The sequence below is a fragment of the Pteropus alecto genome, unplaced genomic scaffold (genome assembly GCF_000325575.1).
Source record: "Pteropus alecto unplaced genomic scaffold, ASM32557v1 scaffold338, whole genome shotgun sequence".
Taxonomy (NCBI): domain Eukaryota; kingdom Metazoa; phylum Chordata; class Mammalia; order Chiroptera; family Pteropodidae; genus Pteropus; species Pteropus alecto.
In genome coordinates, this window is record NW_006441995.1 from 3,973,631 (window position 1) to 3,995,245 (window position 21,615).

The 21,615-nt window shown below is 35.9% G+C and overlaps 1 protein-coding gene across 1 annotated transcript in view; it reads right to left on the bottom strand.

Moving 5' to 3' along the window:
* The window catches only part of OXCT1 (3-oxoacid CoA-transferase 1), a 115,327-nt gene that overhangs the window by 69,329 nt on the left and 24,383 nt on the right, over positions 1-21,615 (bottom strand). Inside the window, exon 7 of the mRNA XM_006919514.3 lies at positions 21,315-21,375. Within this exon, the coding sequence (XP_006919576.1) occupies positions 21,315-21,375 (61 nt within the window). The remainder of the gene's footprint in view (positions 1-21,314; positions 21,376-21,615) is intronic.

Below are 21,615 nucleotides of genomic sequence, written 5' to 3' on the forward strand. Positions count from 1 at the left end.
ACCAAGTAAGTAGTTTCCAAAACTAGAAAGTACATAAGTAGGGGATGTGATAAACCCCTTAATTCATTAGACAGGTACCAAAGAGAACATGTTAAAAAGAAAATAGAGACTCTGAGAAGAACTGGTTTCTTACCTCTGTAAGCACTTACAACTTACGGAATAAATTCAGAAAACCTTTTTGCTGACATTTTCAAAGATAATAATGTGAATTATTCTCCATGTCTAACGCTGTTCCAAAAGTTCAAACCCTCATATTTCTTGCTTGAGTTACTGCGGCAGCTTCCTAATTGGTCTCCCTGCCTTTATCCTTCAGCAGGGGCAACAAATATAATGAAAATGGCGGGGGCGGGGGGCGGAGCGGCAGGGAAGCAATACTTCTCACTTAAACAGAAATGTTGATAGTAACCAATCACTATTTTCTTGGTTTCACCAAATAAAGTTTCTACAAAAAAAAACACCAAATTAAGACAAAGTTTCTTCACTAAGGGCAATCACATCATGACTTTCGCAACGAATAGAATGAAAGATCACGTCCTGGTGAAATAACTCTGATGAAAAGCCAGGCTCTGGTTAAACATAATCAGTTCCACACTGTCATTCTAGCATGATTTCCAAATTGCAGAAAATGCATGTGCAGCATTTATCAAAACAACATCAACACTCGACAGTAGTGAAAATATCTATACAAAAATCAAAGCTTTCTCAGAGTTGGTTAATGAAGTTAACACCGAAGGAAAAAAATAATTTAAGTACGAACCAAAAGAAGAAAACACACGTTTTCAAACAATCTGTGAAAAGAGTTTTTTAAAAAAAACTGAGGAGGCAGAACTATCTTAATGCTAGCTACTGAAGGGACGACTAAAGGCTTCTGTGCCAGTTTTGTGTAACCATGAGAAAGAACAGTAAGAAAGCACCAATGTAGGGGGAAAGTCTAGTGAGATGAGGAAATACGAAAAAATATGAAAAGAAAAAGATGAATAAAATGAGCTTATTAAGGAAAAAGTGAAAAGTTCATAAGAGCCCTCATTAATGATGGCAGAAATGCACCTCATAAAATCACAAGTGGATAAGATAGAGAATAAAGAACACTGAAAACGCCTCAGCGCAAAGCAATGGGCATGTGTAAGTGTCCTCAGATGAGATCAAGATGGAGGAAAGGTAGCTGAGAACCATCCAGACTTCTCCCTGGCATGATGCACAGTTCTTATGCAGCACCATCTGCTACATCTAAAAATCCAGACACTTGAGGCTTCTCTAATTAGTACTTGTCTTCAGTCATTAGCAGGAAAATAGAGGCTAGAAAATGTTAATTATTATTGATTTAAACTTTGTTTTAAAAGGTTGCTTTCTCTGCCCTGTTCTTTTCCTATTTTATATTTCTAAAAAGTTTTATTTTAAAGCTCAAATAAGAATAAGAATGCATCCTTGGATGACAATGTTTTTGTTTTTACTTGGCAAACATTATTTATATCTCAGGCAAGGGAAGGAACAGAGACGCTGCCAGGCAATAACTTTTTTATTTTTTATTTAACCTCAATCCATTATAGCCACAAAAATGGGCCCGATCCTGAAGGCTGTTAGTGAAAAAGCTGCACACCTGCAAATGTGTGATGCAAAGTGAGGGCTGTGGTGGGAGGGAGGAATCACATTACAGAATTTTTTCCCTGAGTCATTTTAACTTTCGAAAAGGTTTAGGATGAACATTCTTCTTTTATCAAGAAATAAAAAAGCAAACGACAAGCAATAATGTCTGGAATCCTTAGAAAAACAAAACAAAACACTATAAATAATCCCAAATTAGCAAAAGCTGAAGACTAGAAAAATGGAAGGAGGAGGCAATGAGCAATAACAGAAAAAATTACAAGTTAGATGCAGAGGTGCTCTGGATCTTAATTTAGCCCAGAAAATGGGTAAGATGAAGAGAAAACGTGGAGAAAAAGGTCAGCATGCAGGGAACATCCTTCCCAAAATCCAAAAGAGAAAAAAAAAATTTTTTAATTAATTCAAAGGAGCAAGATGGTGCATATCTTCTTAAGCTTCATGCTAAGGGATGCTATGACTAGTGCAAAAATATAGGAGAAAATGACATGAAAGCAAAAAGGGCTTGTAGCAAATATATATTTACTACAATATATATTTACTATGTAGACATATTTACTAGATGTCTACATAGAAATGCACAAGGACTGAAAAGATGAGCGGCTATTAAAAAATTTGCAATCTTAAAAGTGGCAGTAATTATGATTGCACAGTCATTATTGAAACTGATCTAGTTAATTGGATCTTTACCAACAGACAGTCTGCAATGCCCAGTGAAAATAAGCTGACAAAAGAACATGCTATGTCAAGAAAATATGCACATGCCTGGGGAGCCACAGACCTAGTGATGAAATGTGGGAAAGTATATTTAAAGTGAGTTGAAAAATAGAAGGATTATCACATTAATGACCACATAATCAGAGTACTTACCAAATTAAAGATGTAGATGACACATTTTATAGAAATGACAAAATTGGCTCAGAAATAAGAATAGTGATATCATGAGACATACCAATTATTTGAACATCTTCTGTTCAAATTTTGCTAATAAATTCTACATTGCCTTCTGACGAGTTCTATCTTTCAGAATGAAACAGTGAGAGAAACCATGATTCTGGATTTCTAACCAATGAAAATAAACTGCTTGGTAAAGTAGAAATGATAGAAACCCTGAGAAGTGACCAAGCAAAATTGGAATTTGTAACAGACAAGGAACTGAATCTTGGACATACATAGAAATGTATCCTGGTCTTTGAAGAAAAGCAGATTTCGAAAAGTTGAGAAGAAAAAATAAGCAGGATCTATTGGTCAGAAACTCTAAATGATGAATGGGCTTATCAGGCTCTTAAAACCCTCATTCTGACAACATGAAAATAGATCATCTTGATGATGAAAAGAATGGTATATAAGTATAGCAAGGATAACTATGTTTCCTCATATCTTAAAAGAGAGATACCCATGACCTAGGACAAAAGGGAGTCACATGAAACTTTAAGAGATATGTCAAAGGCACAAAACTAGAATGAGATGAATCATGTCCAAAAGCTGATGAAAAAGTGTTTTGGGGTGATTCTGTTGTTTTTGCTAATGGAGAATTTGGAAACGATAATCACCACTGCTTGAGACAGATGACAGAAAGAAGTACAGCACTTCAATTTCCTTTTGTTCCTGATGGCCCTATCAGGAAGGAGAAGGCAGAACTAATATAGTTAAGGAGGAATTGAATTCCAAGAAAAGATGCCCAGATTCCCTGAACTCTTTCCAGGTTGTAGACCCAAAAAAATTATAGCTCAAGATTCTTAAAGAGACTGAAGATATATGGTCACAGAATTACAGTCAAGTGAAAAATGGTAGAGATGGCAGAAGACGGAGAGAGGCAAACATCATCCTTTTCAAAACGGGGCTTCATTCACAAGAGTATTTTTAAATAATTATCAAACACATTACCTGTAAAGTCATAAACAGAGAAAAGAATAGCGTTAGACATGAGTAAAAGCCATGCCAAATGAACTTTATTAATTTGCATATCAGGCTAACACACTGGCAGCCCAGGAAAAAAGCAGTGTGTGATTTCACAAAGCACTTGACCAAATCCTTCACCCAAGGATTCTACAGACATAGTGAGAAAATGTGACTTGGATTCATTCACTTTAAGTCAATGTGAGTTAAGCACCTACTAGATACAGCAATGAAGAACAGGGACAGGGAGCCTGCTCTGATATACAGGTAGGTAGATAATAACTACCTGAAGAACCACAAAAGTATCTGATGGCTAGACAAAGCCTAAGAAGTCTCCAAAGCTGTTGATTTTAGCTTTGGGGCGGGGGGGTTGGGGGGGACATGTATTTCTTTAAGAACCTTATGAAAGATACAGACTAGCCATACACACAAAATTTCTTTATAAAATCCTTCATGAGGTTCAGGGGATTGGTCCATAAACATCCCCCCCAACCACTCTACCTACCAGCCTCAGACCTCAAATAAGAAGAAAATCCCTATTCTAATAGTTTGATATCTTTGGTCCTATCCTGTTCAACATCTTTATCAAGTCCTTAAATGAAGACAGAGAACACATTCTTACTTGTTATGGGGTAAGGGGTCTAGGTGCAACACGCAATTCCAAACAGATGTGTTCCTGTTCCCTTCAGAGAAGACAACCTCAGGCTCATGACCTCCAAGTGTTTACCAAAGGTTTCAGTGAGAAAAACAATATTCAAGGATTCCAACCACTCTCTTAATGCTCCAAGAATAGTATGCCCCTGGAGCAAAAGAATATCTTTATATCACAATTATAAAGTCAGTTTCTCTTTCTTGCCATAAAGTAAGTTCTTTATCACAATTAAAACAGGATGCCTAAGGTAAAATTCTATCTAGTTTTAATAGCAGGAATAGGTGTACTTCACCTAATCATTGGTTGCCTTTAAGTTATAGGTACAATCAAATCTATAAATAAGCACTTTACTGTTTATTTGGCATCGTGCGGCTCATTCATGCTTGCCCTTACGGTATAATTTTTTAGTTCAATCCTAGCTCCACTTTACAGCCCTAACCATTGTTTGTCTTTCTTTTTATAGTCCTGCTTTTAATTGATGTTGTCTTGTATATGATCTGTGTCTTATAAATATCTCTGGAACAAATTAGATAAAAATTAAACAGTGCATTTGTCAAACTGGAGAATGATACAAGGCCAGAAGGAATAGCTGACATGATTAAGGTAGAAAATGGTCTCTTCTGGTTAGGAAAATAAAATAGGCCAAGATTAACTGACTGAAAGTCACTAAGGATCAAAGTTAATATGTACAATAATGCCTGGTCTAATAATTTTTTGGAAAATAAAAGATTTTAGCTAACCATCATCACAAAGACTATAATGTAGTAGAGGTACCACAAAAAAAAAACCCGCCAAAAGAATCTTCCTTTCTCTACTTGCCACCTAACCTCAGAGTTGATGATAATCACCTTCAACCAAATGCTTGTTATAAAACAAAAACAGTCCTTCTTCCCTATAATATCTCATTGAAAAACACGAGATGAGAAGGAAAATGGATGAAGCAGTTTGAATTCTTTAGAAAAAAAGTTTTAAAATAAATCAATTGATTAAAACTATGTCTAGCAGCAAAATTAGTAGGACATATTGATCCAAAAAAAAAAGGTAGAACTAATAATCACTTCGTGGACTATCTTAACAGTTTTCATAATGTGAGAGAAATTTTTTTTTATTTAAAAGCAGCTTATGATAAGTATTATGTTCATTTCTACTGACTTTAATACCATGTCCAAACAGTTTGGTCCATGCTGGTATTTTGCTAACACTTTTTACTTGACCGAAAATGCCAATCTTCACTAAATATGTGATTTAATGACATTCGGGCAGTATTATAAATATACGATTTTATGTGTCATATCTGTTTCTATAAGGAAATTTTATTAGAGCTATAGCAATCCCAGAGAAGTAATTAAAATGAGTACATCTACCCAAATGAATTAAAATATTTCTAACATGTTCATTCAAAGCACCAGTCTTACACTAGTCAGGAAAAAAATTATACCATTATCACACATCCCAAAAGAAACTGAGAGACATGATATAATAGAATTAAGCTGGAACATTTGTCAATGAAGAGAGTTATAGAGAAACAGAGAAAAAGAAAGTTTATGTTGGGTTTTACAGCCACAGAAAAATTGCCTATCAGTGTTGCCAACTAAAACTTTAAAAGGTTACTATTTAAGACTGCTTCCTTCAATTTGGGTCTTTTAATCATTCTTGGAGCTTTTTATAATTCAAGAACATAGTATTTAACACATAAACTGCAAAGGAGAATTGAGTTAAACTCTAACATTTCCGGAACACAGATAATGGCTGCTTAATCTAACTGTGATCGTGAGTCGAATTCAGCTTGTGAATGAGTCAATAATTCCTAAATTTAAAATCATTTAGTGTGTGCAATAGAATAAAAGCTTTCTTTTTTTCATTTCGTCTTTTAAATGTTCTCCATGTTTTCATTTCTATGAAGCAGTAGGCAAAGCAGAATCCTAATCCCATTTATTTCATTAAAAAACTAAAATGCCATGTTTGTTTTCCCAAATTTAGTGAAAGCAAAGTAAGCATAAAATGCAAAAATAAATAAACTTCAAAACAAAATACACTCTCTCCTTTCTCTGTCCTTCAATGTCCCAAACTAGCCCTTTAAGTCCTAAAGAAATTCAAACATAATCATCACATTCTCAGCTGTGATTTTAGGAGTGAGATCAAATGGCTCTTCCCTTAGAACAAATAGCAGAGACACAATCAGTTTCAAGGCTGATGTCACTTGGTCCCCATTTTCTCCAACAAGCTGAATTGCAGAGTCTCTCCTGACTAGGAAAGCAGGGCCAGTCCTAACTCCGAGGCTATCATGCACGACTGAAATCTATAGTGAATAATGCTGATAGAGGTCTCTAATCTAAAATGTCTTCTTGGCATACACAGTTCATTCCTGAAACCCAATACCATATTCAAAAAGTTAAGAATGACAATTAAAAGAAGCACCCTGACTTTTTAGACAGAATTTATCCATTAAAGAAAAGTGGCTATGGTCGATAGAAAACATCAATTTATTGATGCTAATACTCTGTAAGAGTAATTTCTGTCTATATGATTCTAATGCCATGTATTTCATTGATTTCTCCTATACTTAAAAAATAAGGAGACAACAAAGCATGATACAGAAAACAGGATTTGGGGTCAGAAGATGTAGATTCTGGTTTTAGCCCTAATATCTCCTAGCACTGTATTTTTATTTGAACCATTTACAGTCGTTTCTTCTCTAAAATGTGAAAGTTTAACTTTAAATGATGCCTAATATTCTTTCCAGCCCTCTCACGCTGTAAGTATACATTAGTTCCTGGATATTTTATCATAAGACCTTAAATTACGCACATCAGCATATCTTAATAATTATCCTAGGTTTCTGAACGCTTAGATCGATTCCCTCTTACTGGGCGTACTGAATAAATGCAACCCATGATTTTAATTCCATGATATTTAGTATATTTTCAATACCCCTCTGTACTGGTTTATTTGCTGGATCAAATCTCTCCTTACTAAGCTGACGATTGCATTTACAAGGCCAGTTTATTTGCCACCAATTTATAACCCTTCACATATCTAGTTAACTATCATATGACCTGTTCTTGTTTAGCTGAGTAATAAAAGCCTACTGAATGAGACACACCATCTATTCCAGCCAACATTAAAAAGCACACCTTGAGATAAAATGATTCTAGAGAAGTCAGAGGAAGCTAGTCACGGTAATAAGGAAGGGAATTACAGGGCAGCTGGTGGCAGATTATCGAGTCTCTCAATGCAGGGCTTGACAAAGGCCTCAAACATAAAGCTGTCAGGACCCACCATTGAGCATAGGCATTTTTTGCTTTCTTAGACCATGGCAGGATAATGATGTCAATCAACTAGAATGGGCAGAACATTTCTAAGCCAGCAAAGTGATGCTTTTATTTTAAAACTGCTGGTTCAGTGGCTCCAACATCATCTATCAAGCATCTATTAAGTGCCAGGCATTGTGTCAGATGCTGGGGATATAAAGATGAGTAGAATAAGGTCCCACAATGTGCTCGGTCTAATGGAGGAGATAGGTAAACAGCTAATCACAATATAACATGGTAACAAATGTTATAATAGAGGGAAAGCCTCACTGAGCAGCAGCAGATGAGCCATGAAAAGAAGATCAGGGATGGCATTCGGGCAGCAGGCACGGCAAGGGTGAAGGCCCGCGGTCAGGATGCTGTCAATGGGAACGTACAGAGATAGCGCCTGTGAAAGGATTTAGGGTGCGCAGGAACAGGAGTGACGGACAGAAGGTCGGAATTTTTATTTTATAGATCGAGAAGCCTAATTTTGGAAAAGCTATCAGATATAGCAATGGCTACCCTGAACAAAAAAGAAATGTGGTTTCCTTCATATTTCAAAAAACTCACAAGAGAGTTCACCTTAACTAATGCTGCCAGGGCGGTTTCTTTGAATTACTGTGGCTTCTCTCCAAAAAGAAATTTTTAACACCTTGGCAATTAGTCTCTCACTTTTATTAATTTTTGGTTTGTGCACCTGGATTTTCTAGGGGCCTAGTAAAAGGCCACTGGGAAATTTGAATATATTCTAATTTTAGGAGGCTGCCATATGCTATGGGCTCAAACTACAATAATGATACATGCAGAAATGTGTTTATAAGAAATATAACCAGTAACACAAAAGGGGTCAATGAGTAATGTTTATCATTTTCCTCTCATATATCTCCTCCTTAAGTCATTTATGTAAGCCATGACTTTAAAATGCCTTTCAAGTTATATTCTTGAATCAGAAAGATTGAGAGAGTAACTCTTAAAAAAGAAAAAAAAATAGCAGCTAATTTATAAAATGAAACAATCTTGCATGCAAGCCGTAATTATCACTTCAGTATTTGTAGACTAGATCTATATTTAGGGTGGAAAAAAATAACACTTTTTGACAAGGTCTCTGAAAGAAGTGAGGAAAGCCACTATTATTTTAATAGGAGTGACTTTAAAATCCCAAGCTAAATTCTTAACATCTGCATGGAATAAATCAATAAGTAGGTCAAAAGTTGTTAGTGAAAAACTAAAAGGCAAAATTAGTAAATAGAATCTCCTTTTTTGCAATAAGACAATTTTGTAAGAGAGCTTCCCCTCAGTTTATATCAGTCATACTGTGCCTTATTATTCAATAACCTTTCAGGAGAGAATATCACAGGTAAAGAATCCAAAACCATTAGATGATGTTGGAAATGTCCTCTGGCCCTTTCTTCCCTTCTCTTTCTCAACATAATCTATGTCCCATTTGCAAGGAGATGATTCTGTGAGAAATCATGACCATAAGTTTTAGAGAGCTGTCTCAAAACAGTGAATCAACAGAGCACTTGACTCACATCTTATTTTAGAAATGGGTTCTGTAGGTATAGCTGCCAGTTATGCTTACCCTCCCTCAGAGAGCCTTATCCGTCTTTCTTCCATAACTGGGTTACTGCTGCAGGTTCAAGATGCTCTTTCTTTTCTAGTTTACCAGCTAAAGCCAATTAAGTTCTTGCCCAGAGTGGAGGATCCCCTAGGAAGCTGGGTTCACACCCAGAGAGCCTAGCTCCAGAGCACACATCATTCACAATCCTGCACTTCCTCTTCCTCTCTCTTCTAAAAGCTCCTCATCTAAGTGGGAGATTTTGAGAACACCTGGAAATAAATTACTAGAGACATTCCCATTAAAATAACTATAGTAATACTTACAACACATAAAATCACAAAAGAAATACAAACAGCCAATAAATATTCAACATCTCTTGCCATCAAAGATAAGCAAATTAAAACCATAGGGCAGCATTTTTCACCTAGCGAATTATTGAAAAAAAAATTAAGTATAATATCTATCTTACCAAGAATGATTCAAAATGAAACTTTTATATATCAGTGTGGGGTTATAACTGAAGTTATCTTCCTAGAGAACGATTTAGCAATATTTATCAAAAGCTCATAAAAGGATGATGTACAGCTCCCAAAAAATCTACTTCTAGAAATTTTGTCAAGGAAAATAATTAGACATGCACAGAAATAAGAATACTCACTAAAGCATTATTAATAATTATGAAAGCTGGAAAATAACATAAAAGTCCAACAATAGGGAGCAATTAGTATAAATCTGAGTATAACTACTGAAATATCCTTTTAGGGGGGAATATTCAATAACCTGCAAAAACATTCTTAATGTGTTATATAATAAAAAAATATATAGGCAATATGGTCTTAATTTTATAAAAACAAACATATGTATGAACAGGAATTAAAGAAATCAAGCCAAGAGACATCCAATTTGATTTTTTTTCCCCTCAGGGTCCTTGGTTCCATGCAGGAAGGCTCTCATTTTATAGCTTTTAGGAGATTATCCTGTTTTATAATTTTTAAGAGGTTAACATCACTGAACGGGTTTTAATTCTGTGTTTATAGAAGTACTAACGCTGTCCCGGAGCTACACTTAGTTGGCTAAAAAATTTGATTAGTTAAATGTCTGTGATCCTGCCAGTAGGCAGGTAGAAAATCACATTCAAAATGTTAATACTGGAAAGGGTAAAGCAAAAGGCACCTTAAAATCTACCCACTATCCTTCAGTTGTGCTTAAGAACGTAGGCTTTGGAGAAAGAAATAAATGTGTTTAGATGGTAACTCACCCCCTTACTAGCTTCGTTAATGTACAGTCTTTCCTTATCCTCGTTTCCTTCCCTTATAAAATAAAGATAATAAAACCTACCTCACTGGGTTATTATAACTGGTGACTTAAAGTGCTTTACATATAAGTGCATTATCATTAGGCCGTAACTCACCTGCTATTGCCACTGTTGAAAATATTTCAATTATAAAGTCTACTGCACTCTGTGTAGGGTATACTTTGGTTCTGTCCATTATTCTTGATGAATTTTTCTTCCTTGAGTATTGTCTGTGTCAGCAAAGCTTTTCCAAAATTTAAAATGAAATTCTAAACTGAAAAAAACTTTTTCACAATGCCAGGAAAACTTATATCCTTTCCCCTAAATATTAAAGGAAACCAAAATAGCTTCTCTAAATGAATAACACAGATCCTTTTCACTGAAAATGTACTAGAGTTTTTCATATTTCTGTTTAACTTTCCTCCTGTAAGATCTGGATTTAAAATTCTCTTCAAAGTAATTGAATGTACACTTAAGTTATTCTGTGACAGAAAAACTGTGTGTTAAAGTAAAATTTCAGAAGCTGGAGGTGGTTCCATAGAGTAGTGGTTAGCATATCTGCTTTATATCCAGAAGGTCCTGGGTTCATGCCCCAGTGGAGCCACGAACCATACTAGGGTGTGCCAGGCCTCCTGAGTGTGCCAGGCCCCGAGCGCATGCTGCAAGCGCACGGAAGGAGACACCTCGCTTTCAGAGATCTAGTTCTTAAGGGGAGATGGCAACATCTGTAGGTCAGGGGTAGAAATGGGGTGGGGGGATTTAAAAAAATTTTTTTTTCAGAAGCTGAATTGGAGAGGTGATCTATTTTCTTGGACATGAGTGGTTCATTCCATTTGTTCATGGAACAAACCATAGAATAGAAAATCGTTACCTTCTAACAGTTAAGTCATTCTTGATTTCTAATCTTTCATTGTTTCTCCCAAATTAACCAACTGTTTCAACCTATTTCATCCAAAAACAAACAAAATATAACTTTTCATAAATCTGAATATTCAATAAGGCAAAGCTTTCATAAGGAAGCAGTGAAAACACCTGCAGACTAGTTTATTTATTATGTAACAGTGTGCTTCGTCCTAAGGAAATATGGAAAATATCTATTTTTGGACCTTTTAGTCTCTCTGATGTTTGCAGGCAGTCGTGTGCCCACGGTTGCACATAAATCATCAAGGAATATCTCAGGGCCTCTTTATTCATTTTGTCTCCCTTGTTCGTAAAAGAATAACAAATGTTACTTTCACTCAAAAAGAAGTCAAGATGGATATTCAGTAGGAGCAAGTTTCATCAGCGGACAAACTTTAGTTTTCATCCCAAACCAGTATAAGAAAAGATGAATAGGTGACCAACTAATACTCCATTTAAAATATGACAGCAGAGGGAGGTCATCAACTTTTGAGTTGACAGCAGTCCGCCTTTATGCTGTTTTGTTGTCCATGGTTTCAGTTAGCTGCTGCCAACTACGGTCTGAAAATAGTAAATGAAAAATTCCAGAAATAACTCATACGTTTTAAACCGCAAGCCCTTCGGGGCAGCATGATGAAATCTCGCACCATTCTGTTCCGTCCTGCCCAGACGTGATTCCTCCCTCTGTCTAGTGTCTTTACGCTGTATTGCTACCTGCCTGTTAGTCACTTAGCAGACATCTTGGTTATCAGATCAACTCTCACAGTATCGCAGTGCTTATGTTCAAGTAACCCTTATTTTACTTAATATCATATTCACAGAACTTTTACTACCGTACAATGTTATAATTGTTCCATTTTATTATCAGTTATTATTGTTAATCTCTCACTATGCCTAATTTATAAATTAAACTCTATGATAGGTATGTGTGTGGTATAGGAAAATATATATCATACATAGGGTTCGATACTATCTGTGGTTTTAGGCATCCACTGTGAGTCTTAGAACGTATCCCCCACAGACAAGAGGGGGCTACTCTATCCAACTTAAGCTAATGAAATGACAGATTTATAAGAACCTTCCTTTCTTCAAGATGTCCTAATGCTCTTCTTAAAAGTCATCATAGTTTTTGCATGATCCACATACTTAGGTTGATTTTGCATGATCCACGTATTTAGGTTGATTTTCGTGGGCTTTAAGATTAGGTAATTTACCGATGATTAAAACTAACAGAATATTTAAAACACAATCTAGGTTAGTTTTTTCATAATGCACTAAGATTTTAGAAATTGGGGATGTTATAGAATTTTCATTCCCTTGGATCTCAAGAACTTTGGAAGACAGGGCAAGAATCAGGAGGATGTGCCTCGCCAGCTGCCATTCGTTGCATAGTTCTATAGTCATAATCACTGGGTCAGTGAGAACAGCAGCAGGCATCTGAGGTTTATTAACCAAAGCAGCAGGAGGGATCAAGTTGAGAAACATAGCACTTCTGAGCTTTAGAAAACACATTCAAATGCCCTATCCCACTGGTGCTCAAAATAGACCCATGAAATAGACAAACAGGAGATGCTATAAAGATGCTGAGATTCTAAAGTAATTTGTCCAAGGTCACAACACTAGTGAGAAGCAAAAATGTGGTTGTTAATCTTGGATTCTGTTCATTAAAAAAAAAAAAGGAAAAAAAAAAAGACAAAGAATACAGAGACTCCTCAAGATTTAGTTCCAGGCCTTCTTTTCCTAAGTGGGCTTTTCTATTCTATGACTCTAACTTATCATATACGTGTAGATTGTTCACAATTACATAACTCCCTTCCAGACCTCTCTTCCGAGCACAACATACAGATCCACCTGCACCTGCAACATCACCACTTGAACGCCTAAAAACCCCAATCAACCCTAGCAGAGCTCATTTCCCCTCCTCCTACAAAAGCTGTTCCTCCCAGGTTTCCTCATCTCAGTGACAAATCATTGCTCAAGTCAGGCCTCGGAGTTATCTTAATCTCTGCCTTTCCTCCACCCCCACACTCCACATCTAAGGCATCAGCAAGTCTGAGAGAGTCCTCTTCCAAAATACAGTATACATCAATTCCATCATCCCTCACCACCTCCACTCCACCACGCCATAGTCCAAGTCACCATCACCTCTTCCCTGGACCACTGCAACAGTCTCGTCACTGTCCACCTTGCCTCCTTCATGCCTCCATAAAATTTAGTCTACACAAAACACCTAAACTAAAATCATGACCCTTTCATTTGCACTTGAAGTCCTAGCTCCTATAAGAGCCCACAGAGCTACCTACCTACCCCAGAGACACAGAATGACTCCAACTCTGGGCTACTTCCATAACTTCTGAAAACTCTGCCAGCCAGTTGGAGCTGAAACCACATGCCGGACGCAGATCAGGTTGGAGAAGTCCTCGCCCTGTCATTCCAGGGCACTGACATTCACCTGGCTGTGCATTTGTGTACACAAAAGACTGGCCCTCGAGTATGAGATCAAACAGTCAAGAAAAAGCAGTATGCTTCTAATAAAATGAGTCCATCAATAGGCAATTATATGAAAGGCAGATTTATTGACAAAGGCACTGAGAATTTAAAGAAATTGTACCAATGGTGGCTGGATAAACAAGTTGCCACATATAACCTTCCTTTCTTTGTGGTTGCCCCCCGAAATAAGCCTACCAAATTGCATAGTCATTTCACTAGTTTTACGTAAATTCATATCACTTAGTTAAATTTTTTCCTGATTCTCTTCAAACTACTTATCATTATTTTTAGTTCTACTTAAATTCATTGGTCCTTTAAGAAATAATACTGAGTGACATTTAATATATTCGAACTACATAAATGGAAATTAAGCTGTAAATCAAGAATCTGCAAACTTTTTTCTGTAATGGGCCAGATAACATTTTAGGCTCTCTGAGTACATACTGTCTTTGTCATATATTCTTCATTTTTTAACAACCCTTTAAAAATATGAAAACAGTCTTAGCTCTTAAGCAGTACAAAAGCAGGCCATGGGCTGTAGTTTATCAACATTCATTGTAAATAATAATAACTGTGAACTAAAAGTATATATAGAACATATACAGTTATATACATGAAGTCAGCCTTTCATTTAATACAAAGCATATTGGTTCAAGAGGCTTCCTTTTCCTGAAGCAGGTACTAAAACTAGGAATGCTCTATATGAGAGAAGACTGAAGACTATGCCCTAGTTTTCACGAGGCAAAAAATTCTGCCCGGATTTTTTTTCCCCTCCCTAGATGGTCAAGGAGAAAAGATGTTCACTAAGAACTAAGGAAGCATCACTTATAATGTACATATGTATATTGATTTTTGAAAGCCTGGGTTTATACAATGCAGGTTGATAAAACACAAATTTGTGAAGCCTCAAAAATTATACATAGATACAAAGTCACAGAGCCAAAAATAGCTAGAATAAAATTCACCAATCCATCAAAACAAAAAAGGGATGTACTATTAAAATGACTTTCTTTTAGGATCTCTGCACTAACAATAAAAAATAGCACCAAAACTTTGTAAGGATGATAATGGCATACAAATGACTCGCTGTAATTGGTATTTCTACCCCACAATGCAACGAAGTCCATTGTACCTGAGATAATGGAACTCTCTCACATAGTTGCTGCATTGTTACCAAGCAACAAGAAATAAAATGTCAGGATTAGTACTTGATTTAACATATCTTTATCATCGATAAACTATATTTTTATTCTGCTATTCTTCTGGATGTTAAATGGTCATTAGACAAATAATTATATTCAGTGATCTTCAAGAGTATACAAAAAAAGTTAACACTGGACATTAACCAAGGCCATATTTCTTTATATTTTCTACTTCCTTGGTAGAAACAGTAAAATTTCACAATGGTAATTCTATGACTGATATGGTTATTTTGCCAAAATAATAGACTATAATGTGTCTTCGTTAAATATATCTTCATTAGCATTCAAATATTTTCAAACCAATGTTGCATTTCATTGAAATTCAAGGAAATGAATAAATTGTCTTTACATATATCAATCCCTTGAAATAAGTAGAATCAATCAGTTCAGTTGTATAAGGATAGTATCTTATCTGGCAAAGCATTCTATATCTGGCTAAATTTATAACATAAGAATGTACAGACAGCTCTTTCACAGTGGTTTAGTAATTAATTAAAATAATAAAATAATAAAATCCAAATGCATGAAAAAAATCTTATAACTGAAAAACTACAAGAGAAAGAAATGTAAACTAAAGATATTATATAATTTAACAGGTCTAAGAAATCAATCAATAAAGATGATATCCATAGTTTACCACATCCATCCCAAAAGTTAATGCTTGGGAAGTATTTGTTTTAAGTGGATAAAATCTTTAATTTTCCTGTTTATGCCTGTTTTTCCTTGTATATTCTCTTGGAAAAATTATGTTTCATTGCTTCTGAAACTGTAACATCATAAGGCATTAACAATCTAAGGATTAAGAATAAAAGAAATTTAAGAGGAAAGGAATTATGTTTATCTTTTAAGTATTTTCGTTTTCTCTAAAGCAGGAAGATAACCAAAATCTCCAAAACATTGATACATTAATTTGTCTGTTTGGTGGAAATTAAATGTTCACAGGATCCACTGCTGCACTTTAATCGTATGGTTAAAACCCACTGTGTTCCCACTGTATATTGTAAAGTGAAGCAACAACTCGTTTGATCACTTCTAAGATCATTCATGAGCAGTTCAATGCAAAGTTCTCCAAATAGGAGAGTCACAAAAGCCAGAGAGTCACAAAAGCCAGGAGGTGCCAATCCCAAAATCACATTTTCTATTCACCTCCGTGTTTTAAAGTCAAATTTAGGCCCAATCATCTCTTGGAAACTATGGCAAAATAAACTAAAAATATAAATTATATTTCACATAGCCTCGGAAGAAGGTATTACCATTACTCTCAAGAAAGGTACTCCTCGGCCCACCACACTGCACTAAATAAAGTAGGGTATGCTGTCCCTGTTCTTCAAACCCACTGGGAATGCTCCCACCTCAGATCTTTTCACCCCTACTCCTTCCTTCCCCTGCCCAGGTTAGGTTGTTCCACCAGAAGCTACTGGGTAGTTAGCTTCCTCATTTCCTTGAGGAAATGAGGAAGTAATACCTTCTTCCGAGGCTATGTGAAATATAATTTATATTTTTAGTTTATTTTGCCATAGTTTCCAAGAGATGATTGGGCCTAAATTTGACTTTAAAACACAGAGGTGAATAGAAAATGTGATTTTGGGATTGGCACCTCCTGGCTTTTGTGACTCTCTGGCCCTATTTGGAGAACTTTGCATGGAAGCTAACTGGTACTTGTTTAAAAATAATAGAGGAGGAGGAAGGAGATAGGGTTGTAGATGGGGAAGGAGTGACCATGGGTTAGTAAACATTAGAACTGGGTGATGGCCTCAGAAGCATTCATTACACTCCTGTTTACTGTTGTGTATATTCATTACCCTTCATAATAAACATTAAAAACAAAAATTTTTAATTAATATCATTTACACTGCAGTCTTCACTGTTTTTCACACACCAATCAGAAACAACACAACACATTTCTGCTTGGCAAGATGGCATATGTTCTTATAATATTTTCCTCTAGTTAATCTCCTAAAGAGAGATGGCATGTGCCAGGCATTAGTACAGAACATAGCAGTCTCTGTTCCCAAAGGTTGGCTCTTACAACAAAAGACCTTCAGATATCACTTTGGAAAATAATTTTCCATATGTCCCTCCATATCTTACGATTTATAATTGTTTTTAAAGCAAAAGACTAAGGAACACAACACTCCTGATAGTGGTTTTCTCTGCAGGGGAGGCAGGTGGATGAAAATGAGTATGAACAATCCTCCAATTCTTATGTTAGGTGGGTTCACTAGTGTTCAATTTATTATTATGCTTCATAATCCACACAGGTTACATATACATAATATTTGTGTGCATCAAATATCATATAATATAAATAATTCTTTCATAAGCAAATATATAAATATAGCCTAATATAAATAACTTTACTGAAGTTGTCATCATGAATATACTTATTTTAACTAAAAGCTGACTTTAGCTAAAATAGCTGAAAAGGCCTTGTGTAAACCTTGCTATCTTCTAACACCAGCCGAGGCACACGCCTGAGGAAATCAGCTGGGTTATTTCGGTCACAGGCAGCCTCAACAGCCTTCGGTGGCTGAGTCAAACGACCTTCTCTGACAACGTAGGCATGGCAGGCTGCTTGCAAGAGACAAGGTGTCCACAAGCTTCTAAGTGAAGCACTCCTGCCCCTCCCCCTAGATTTTCTATTATAAGTTGCTCTAAAACAGTGTAGAAACAGATATTACTTCTCAAAGAAACCTGGGATGGTGGAATATGCACCCAGGAGACGGGCAGAGGAGGGACTCACAGGAAGTTGAGGGTTAACAAGCCCCCTCCAGAAGCCAAATGAATTCCCTTCAGAAAACTGAAAAGCTCCTGCTGCTCCTTATTATATACCCAGAATGTTCCACCAAGAGTCGTTCCTTGGATGCTTTGCATTTAAACTTGTGAAGTTTATCAGGAAAGACTTCACCCACTCAAAGTGAGGGAGGTCCAGAAATACTACTGTCTGGGCTAAAAAGAGAAACATCTTTCTGGCATGTGGGCCAACTGTATTTATACCCACTTGTATTTATTTTTCCCGAGTAACCACCCAGTTCCTGAAGAGAGAGAGAAAAATATAGCCAGTATTCACTATGTCACAACTTTTGGTGACACATGCAAATGGCTGCAGGTTTTAAGAAATACAAATGCAATATTCATATGGATTTTGTTAAAGGAGAAAACAGACGCAATTGATCACCTCTTTGGTTTTACACAATACGTTTGTTTAGAACACATCTGAAAGAAAACTTTTCCAAAAAGGGGAAATGTTTTCCTTTTACAGAAAATGGAAATAATTTATGTCAAGGGCAAATTTAATATTTTCTTTAATTCGAGATAAACATACTGGTTTACTTCTTGACATTAAAAAAAGCAAGAGAAAGCTTGTCTGTTCCTTTTCCACCCTACTCGTAAATCCAAAAACATTTTAAGATATCCAAGAGAATCATCATTAACATTAGGTATTGACAGTTCTAATGTCCTTAAAACTCAAGTTATAGGATGTAAACAGGGAGAAAGGTCGAAAAGATACAGGATTGTGGAGTGGCATGGAACTTCAAGAGACAGGCTGTAACTCAGATTCTGCTACTGAGAAGTCCTCCATGTCCTCGTGTATAAGAGAAAGAAGATAAGCTAAAGGTGCTAAGAAAAAGTCTTTGAGATGTAGGGAGCAGTTACTGTTATAGTTCCCACTGATTAAGATATGGCAGAATAGACGTTCAATCACGTTTAGGGACATTTGCGTAAAACTACAAAAGCTCAAAGAGCCGGCTATACAATGGAATGAACGGAGCCCAAGAGAAAGACTGAATGAATCACAGGGCTACTGACCACAGGATGATGCTTTCCCCAAAGCCACCTCCAAGCTAGAGGGTAGTGGAAGAAAAAAAACCACAGTTGGCATAACTGCCAAGGAAGGTCAGCGGTAGAAGAATGTATTAGCCAAAAAACTCCTTATCTGCTTAATTCCAATAGCATTGAAACATATTTTCAATATCTTTCAAGAGTTTGTAATAACATCCATTTATGATGATTTGAGATTATTTCACAAAATAATAGAGAAATGCAGATACCCTTGGATTAGTCTTTCTACAGTTTTATCCTAGCTCCATCTAGCTGCATAATATCAGGTATGTAACTTAACCCTCTCTGCGTTTTAAAGTCTTCATCTGTAAAATGAGGATAATAATGGTTCCTATCTCATAAAACTGTGGTGAGGATTAAAATAATAATAATTTACAGCAATATAAAATAATGTACAAGGAATACAGCAAAGATTAATATATAATAAATACTTGATTAATGGTAGTTATTATTATTATTACTATTTAGCAGGCGGAAGAATATGCAGGTAATCTGTGTTCTCTCAAGATTCCTCTTAAATACTATGCTTCAGAGATCAGCACATAATCATCCATCCCACCAGGACCAATGTAAAATAAAGCTGGACAGGGCTAGAAGAAAAGGATTATAGAATCTGAGAGGCCAATAAAGGTAACAGAGTGCACAGAACACAGCACAGAAGAGGAGCTGGAGGTCCACGGTTCACTATACTTAGAATAATCCAAAATCATAAAGTCAAAATAAACTGCATATCAGAAACAACCCTATCTATTCATTATCTCCAATCCCAACTTATTTTTCTACTTTTGATCACTCAGTTCTTAGAATTCAACCTGTGGGCATATGGACCTCTTCTACTATAAGCATGCAGAGCGGGTAGTCTTACAATAATCTATTGTCTAGGTAGTTGTTTCATTTGTAGTCCTAAACTAGAATGACAAATTAGATTTTAATAAAGATTTATAAACTTTCTATATCTACACTGATCAACAGAGTAGTCAGTCGCTATATGTGACTACTGAAGAGAAATGAAATTTCTACTTATTTTTCATTAATTTAAATTTTAAGTCACATATGGTTAATGGCTACCATTTGGACAGTGCAGGTTTAGTTAACTGGGAATGGCTGTCTGCAGCACTGTATTAAAAGGGATCCTAATGGAAGTGTGGCCCGAAGAGGAAAGATCAGGATGCGTGTTGCAGGACAAAGGCTTAACCATATTTGCAGGCTCAGTTAAAGGATTTTATCTCCCCTTTCTTTATATAAAAAGAGAACCTCTCTGATATTTACAGTGATTCTCAGCTATTTGAGGGTCATTTTCTGCTCTTGGAAGAAATAAGATTGGCTGAAAAGAACCAGATTACAGAAGGTAAAAAACAGAACTGTACCAAGGAAAATACATAATGCTCCTTGATACTCAGAGAAGACATACTGACTTCCAGTAGTTTTACTGAAGTATGTAAAATCAATAGAGTGTTAAACTATCAATTATCTTAAGCTAAGTCATAAGCCTTTCTTCAGTAATGTTACATATGTTTGCCATGGACAGGTTATTTTGTTTGCCATGGACAAATGATTCAATAAATTTTTTTAAAAAAAATTACAGAGAGTAAACCACATTATCCATTTTAAATGAAGAAAATATATGAGAGCCACTGCAAAAGAAACCACCATGTCTGAGTTGAAAGTACCACATCCCCCAGCACTTTAAAAATAATACACTTCACTTTCAAAGAAAAAAATAGAACTGTAACATTTGATTGTTTTAAAAATATCACTGTGCTGCCTCTATGAAACACCATCTTGGCCAAGCATATGGAGAAATCAAAGAATGTCACATATAATACTACCTTCATGAGAAAAATCAAGAACATATATTCTCATTTCCAGATCCCAAGATGGGTTCCTATAAATCCCTCCAAGGGAAACCTATCTCAAACTACCATGAAAATTTACTTCCAAGGTGATTCTCAAAGCCTCAAGTTAGGAATCATTTGAAGTTTCCTTGCAGGTTCAAGTGTGTATAATGAAAATGGCAGGATTATAGTTTAAGCACCTTTTTCTGCCCCCAGAACTTTAACCCTGGGAAAGCTCTAAAATTATTCAGGTCTGACTCAAATTCTGAGATGTCTAAAGGAGAGTCAGTCAGTACTTTCATTTAACTGCTCTGAATAGAACTACATCAATTATTTATACTATCCTCCTTCTTCCCTAAAGAATTCGCAGTATCTAACACAGTAAGATAACAGATTTCTAAAACAACTTACTATTTTCCTGGGATTCTATATACAAAAATTCATCTTGGATTTTCACCCAAGGTCTCTTTTACTCAAGTACCAAAGGACTTTTATAAGTTGGTCCCATCACAGCTTGATTCTCAAAGGAAGTATTCTATTGAGACCCTAGCAACCAGAAAGCTAATGTCACAGCAAAATTTCAACTATCATACATTTAAATCCAATCCTTCCATATCCAAAATGAAAAGGCTGTCATTTTTTATCCTCCAAAAAACAAATGAACTGTTGTTCTTTTTCTTGAACTAAAATACAATATCAAGTTCAAAATTTAACATCAGGAAATCAGAGATAACCTCTTCTCTTACCTCTACCACCGTGGTTTCTGCAGCTTTGCACATCGGCAAGTTGAAATTCTGTGCACTTTTCCTACATTAGGGGCCGGAGAAATAAGGAAATGGAAAAAGAAGATGACATATAAGAAGTGCCTCTTTCAGCTTCAAATATAGATTAAAAGAATTTCCGTGAACTAAGAAACAGTGAATCTTTTCAAAAAGAGCATATCATGTTTTCCATTACAAAGTTTTCTAACTACTTCATAAATAAAAACAATATGATACCCACGTCATTCAATTGCATAGTTTTTTATGGAATTGAGGGAAAGGGAAA